Genomic DNA, 5626 nt, shown 5'->3' on the forward strand with positions numbered 1-5626 from the left:
TGGAGGTTGATCGAAAGAAAAAAAATAGAGCTTCAATGGAAAATTCAAGTTTGGAAACAAAGTTTGTTTATTCACTCTACTTCTTCATTATTATATTTTTATGAGTGAAATTGTAAGTGTTGGGATTATTTATTATGATTGAAGTATATTTGGTTGATGTTACAGTTGGTTATGTAGGAGATGTTGATCATTATTTATTTTGATCGTAGGTTTTGATAGGATTTGGCTCCCTTAAGCATAGCTTTTCTATCACTTGTTCCCAAATGATTCCTACCCTTTACCCTAGCCTTACATTACAAACTTTAAAGACCTTCTGACCTTTGTGCATAGAATTGTATGAATGTGAAAGTGTTGTTTATCAATGCAAGTTATGATTTGGCATATTTCGAGTCGACTAGTAGGTTGAGCGTTCATTGTTTAATACACACGAGAGTGTGAGTTGGGAGGGCATTGTTCACATAAAGGGGTTAGATGGAGAGCGATCGAGTACATCTTTTACTCTCCACAAAAATGAGAGTTGAGTGCGTGAGCACTAGTCTTGAATTCTATATGCTCTTGTGGTTTGCTCTGTTTGACAATTGTTAGGGAAGATTGGTAATTAGATGGATTTGATTGGTTGATTTTGAAGCATGTTTATTTGATTTACCTTGGATCGTTTGTGCTTGATTTTTACTTTTGGGGTGAAGCATATTTATTGATTCATTGATGAGATCTTTACTTAGGGACAAGCAAAGGTTTGGCTTGGGGGAGTTTGATGTGTCTATTTTATATAGGTATTTTACCCCAGTCCCTTGGTCGTAATTAGTAGTGTTTTTGGCTCTTTAGAGCCAGTTTTGTTACTAATTGGTGTTTTCTAGTGTTTTCGTAGATTTGGTTGACTTTTACAGGGATTTATGCTTTTGGAGTATTTTCCCGAGATATTTTGGAGCAATCACGAACATTAGAGAAGCACGACCAGATTTTATAGCCCAGGGCCGGTTAGAGCCATCGAACCGGTGATTAAGGGCTCGATATAGGTTATACCAGGGCATTTGGACCGAGTATTCAAGACCGGAAGAGGAAACCCAGATTGGCCCGAAGAATTGGAGCCCAATCGAAGTCCAAATAGTGGCCCAAGTGAGCCGCCCGGCCAAAGAGGCTGGCGCCCGGAGGCGCGCCCGGCCGGGCGGAAGAAGCTAAGGTTGGCGCCCAGTGACGCGCCAGGCCGGGCGCGAGATTAGTACATCGAGCAAAAAGGCACGCCCGATCGGGCGCGTGTATTTATTAGGAGATGATTAGCGTCTTTTTAGTTTGTTTTAGTTTAGGATTTGTACGGAGTATAAATACTCCACCGTAATACGATTTTAACACTCACTCTCTCTCCCTCTCTCTTTCCTTTTACTCTTTCTTTACTCTCTTAATTGTTTTTCTAGATTCTTTCTCTTAAACCTTGGTTCTTAATCTACTCTTAATTTCATATTTATTTTGGTAACGATTTCTCTTCTCTTAATCTTAGTTGTTTATTTTATTACTTTAATCATGTCTTACTTTATTGCTTTGATTAGTTTAGTTTCTATTATGTGTGAGTAGTTTTCTTTCTAGGGTTTATGGGGATCCATCAATAATATGAAGGGGTAATTTATTGTTGTTAATTATCAATGTTAGATTAATTTCCTATTGATTGGTTTAATGCTCTGTGACTAGATTTGCGCAGATCTTTTGTGCATGAGCTTAACAATATTGATTCGAGATTCGACAGATGAGAATTAATGTTTAGGTCTAGTTTCAATAGGCAGATTAATTTATAAATGGTTAAGTCGAGATTCGAGAGATGAGATTTAATACCGGTAGATTAATTCTTTGATTGTAATACGTAGCGAAATCCCTTTACGATCTGGTTAATTGATGCATTGATGATTGAATATCATTGGTTTTTGATAATGCATGATAATTTCTTATTGAATTGTTTTAACGCTTTACAATTATGGCTTGTAAAAGTATACACTACTACAAAAAAGGCCAAAGAGACCCGTCTAAAAAGGCTAAAGAGACTGCTTTTTTAGAGGCGGTCTCTAGAATAGAAAAACTGAGACCGCCTATCTAAGATAAGCAGTCTCATTTTTTGGAAAACCGAGACCTCTAATCTTAGATAGGCAGTCAATTTTTTCAGAAAACTGAGACCGCCTATTTATGATAGGAAATCTCTTTTTTAAGAAACTTGAGACCATTATTTAACTTAACAGGTCTCTTTAGTTTCATTTAAAAAAAAAATACAGCTTATTTTATTTGCTTTTTAGTTTTTTCATATTATTACATGCTTTTTATCATATGCGTTGAGCCGTTGATAGATGATGGATAATTGCAAATTGGCTTCAAAATTAAATGAAAATAACATTGCTTGAAATCCAACACTTTGATTTAATTCGATTTACAAAATCTCCACTATTTCAACTAATAAAAAATCCTAACTATATGATGGAGTACTACATATTTTTTTTACTTTCTCCTCTTTCGACGCAGTAGCAGCACAATCCAACTTTCCCCCACCAGCAGCAATAAGCTTTGTAATGTTCTTGCCGTTCACTTGGGACATGAATAACTTCATCAGAATCAACTGTAACACAGTGTAAAAGAATAAGTAAAAAAAATGCTCAAATTACAAGCAATGAACTATGAACCATCTCCTCACATAAGTAAACAAAAAATTCTAGCAAAACCAAATAAGAATTATTTAAATTAAAACAAACTATTTAATTAATATATCTTATGAATTGACAGCCTAAAACTCATAAAAAATAACAAAATTTGATAGATTTACAAACACAACATTATAATAAACACAAAATAAACCAAATTTACAGATCTAACTATGGTTGTCCACATATAGCAAGGCGTAGTACAACAGCAACAGTACCCCAATTCCTTTGTAAACTATCGCAAGGCTAGGATGAATTTCTGCAAACTTTTAGAGGCTATTTCATTTCAGTATGATAACAACAAAAAATTACAAAAATGCTGATCTATAATTCATCACAAAATTTCACAAATAGATAAAAAACACCACCATAAAACCACATACAAAAAACCTAAAAAGAAAGTAAAATGAACATGAAATTTTACACAAAATTTGAAAAAAAAAATACAAATTAACCCAATCAACCCTAGATTTCTGCTTATAAATGGACTCTTGGATATTCATCCAATGCTTCACCATAGATACATCTTCAGCCTCTTTATCATGAAGGTCAGAATTAGAATAATCTACAGCAAGCTGGTCCTGAATGGCTTTCAAAGAGGCAAGAACCACATCCACTTTCTCATCAACATTAGCAAAATACTTAGTGTTCAGATCTTTATGATTCTTTTTGACAGAGTTCAAATTCTGCCAAATAGTAACCATAGCCGAACAACCTGTAACACTATGCCAGCTTTTTTCCACAATGGAACAGAAATCAGCATGATCAGCCAGGCAATTAAGAAACCTAAAAGGTCTCCCCTTAGTAGCAGCAAATCTACTCACTTCAACCAAGAGAGGGTTGTGGTCAGAAAGGAGAGGAGGAAAATAGATAGATTCAACACGAGGGAACTTGCTCAACCAAGCCTGATTCACAAGCCCCCTATCAATCCTTGTAGCAATTCTAGCATCACCATGACCCTTATTAGACCAAGAGTAAAAAGAACCTTTACTTTTAAGCTCACAAAGATCAAGATTGTCAACAAAACTTCTAAAATGATTGACCTCATAATCAGTGACAGCATTACCATTAACTCTATCAGATCATAAGAATTGAGAACAAAATTAAAGTCACCAATAACAAGCCAAGGCCCAGAAACAGCTCCAAAACTAGAAATACTATCCCAAAGAGGTAACCTATCATGAATTGAGTGTAAGCCATACACAAAGGTACAAAATATCTGATGATGAAGATCCTTGGAGCTAATTTGGACATGAATGAACTGCTCATGAGAGGAGATGACAGAAAGATTAACCTTGTCATGAGACCAGCCAACCCAGAGTCTACCCCTTTGATAAGATGAGTAGTTACAGAACCAAGACCAAGAAGATCCAAATTTCTTCTGAAGCTTAACACTCTTATCACACTTCACTTTAGTTTCCATAATACCAACAACATCCACACACTGTTCAACTAGCAGTTTCTTAAGAGAAACTACTTTGCAGGGGTCATTTAGACCCCTAATGTTCCAAGATAGGACAGTCATGATCCCAGAGGGGGATTACCATCACCCCCGATAGGAACAAGTTCTCCAGCACCATCTCCATCCTTAAGCAGGGCAACATAAGTGTTAGAATGAGGAACATTAGTAAAGACAGGAGGATTACTATGACTTCTTTGCTTCCTTCCCACCACTCTCCAATCATCATCAGAATTAGCTTGCACAGTAGTTGGAGCAGGAGTGAACACACCAGCATTATGCATAGAGCCATTACCTCCAGATTCAGGCACACTAGGCCCAGGTGCAGGAACAGTAGCAGGTTGGGGCTTAACAACCCACACCTTTTGCTTAGGCTGCTCCTTAGAAGCCACCTGCTTCTTTTGAGGTTGTACCTTCCTAGCACAGTCATGGCCTACTTTGTTACATTTGCTACCAAAGGGGGGTGCCCACTCAAAAACAACTTTTTGTTCAATCAAAGCACCATCTGGGCTTTCAAACCAGATATTCTTGGGTAATGTCTTAGTGACATCAACTTCAATGAGCAACCTAGCAAATGAGACCCTCAACTGCTTTGAAGTACACTCATCAGCACATAAAGGAACTCCTAAGACACTTCCCAGTCTGCTCAGGGTGTCCACACCCCAACAATTCAAAGGTAAGTTAGGTAATTTCACCCATATAGGAACAATTCTCAAAACCTCAGCATGAAAGTCAAATTTCTCAAACAAGGCTTAACAATAGCCGCCTTACCAAAGAACATGTGTGAACTAGCATTAAGAACAACATTCATATCATCAGAGTTTTGCATTTTAATCAGAAAGTAGCCATCATCATGCCAAAAAACATCAGGTTTAGCTACAACATTCCAATTTTCAGCAATGTATCTATGAACAGCAGCTATAGTAGCATAATAGCCTATGACATAGAAAATTACAGAGTTCTTCCACTTAAGAGTACCTTCGGTAATTTCAGCTTGTTGTAACATTGCAATAGATTTGCCATCTTTCACCATAGGAGCTTCAAAAGAAAGGGTCGAACCCTTAGCAGTGAGCTTAGCAACGCTTAGCTTAGGAGCAGGAATATTTGGCTGAGGAGGGACCACATCATCCTCCAAAGAAACCGGGTCAGCACTTGGAGCAGAACCGATCCTAGAAACCAATGGAACAGTAGCAGGGGCTGCTGTCTCTGGAATTTGCAGCACTGAACCGAAAATAAGGCCAGGATTACCTTCAGCCACCATAGTATCACCTATTAATGCACAACCTGCATTCAGTTTAGATGAAGAAGCTCGGAGAAACAATGAAACAGTGGATCTGGGCAATGTTTTATTAGCCTTAATCAGACGCGCATGAAAGACCTCAAGTGCTTTCAGCTCAGCTCTAGTAATCTTCTCAGTTGAACGACTCAAATGAGAAGGAGGAGTAACCAGATCATCAGGATCCTCATGAATTTCTGGAATCGAAGAAGAACC

General features: G+C 37.5%; 1 protein-coding gene across 1 annotated transcript; it reads right to left on the minus strand.

Moving 5' to 3' along the window:
• Positions 1-2443: 2443 nt before the first annotated feature.
• Positions 2444-4200, minus strand: LOC145631864 (uncharacterized). Its single transcript, XM_081684081.1, has 3 exons — positions 3851-4200; positions 3131-3749; positions 2444-2593 (listed from the first exon to the last, which is right to left on the minus strand). Exons 1-3 carry the CDS (start codon positions 4198-4200, stop codon positions 2444-2446), a joined length of 1119 nt encoding a protein of 372 aa, XP_081540207.1.
• Between the last annotated feature and the right edge of the window lie 1426 nt (positions 4201-5626).

This window comes from Chenopodium album, chromosome 1, assembly GCF_948465745.1.
Source record: "Chenopodium album chromosome 1, dcCheAlbu1.1, whole genome shotgun sequence".
In the NCBI taxonomy this organism is placed as follows: Eukaryota; Viridiplantae; Streptophyta; class Magnoliopsida; order Caryophyllales; family Amaranthaceae; genus Chenopodium; species Chenopodium album.

Coding starts and splice junctions, on each gene's coding strand:
- LOC145631864 (XM_081684081.1), bottom strand. CDS start 4,200: ATGACTGTCCTATCTTGGAACATTAGGGGTCTAAATGACCCCTGCAAA. Junction 3,750..3,850: donor TTACACTCAATTCATGATAG/GTTACCTCTTTG, acceptor ATGATCTGATAG/AGTTAATGGTAATGCTGTCA. Junction 2,594..3,130: donor AGAAATCTAGGGTTGATTGG/GTTAATTTGTAT, acceptor ACTGTGTTACAG/TTGATTCTGATGAAGTTATT.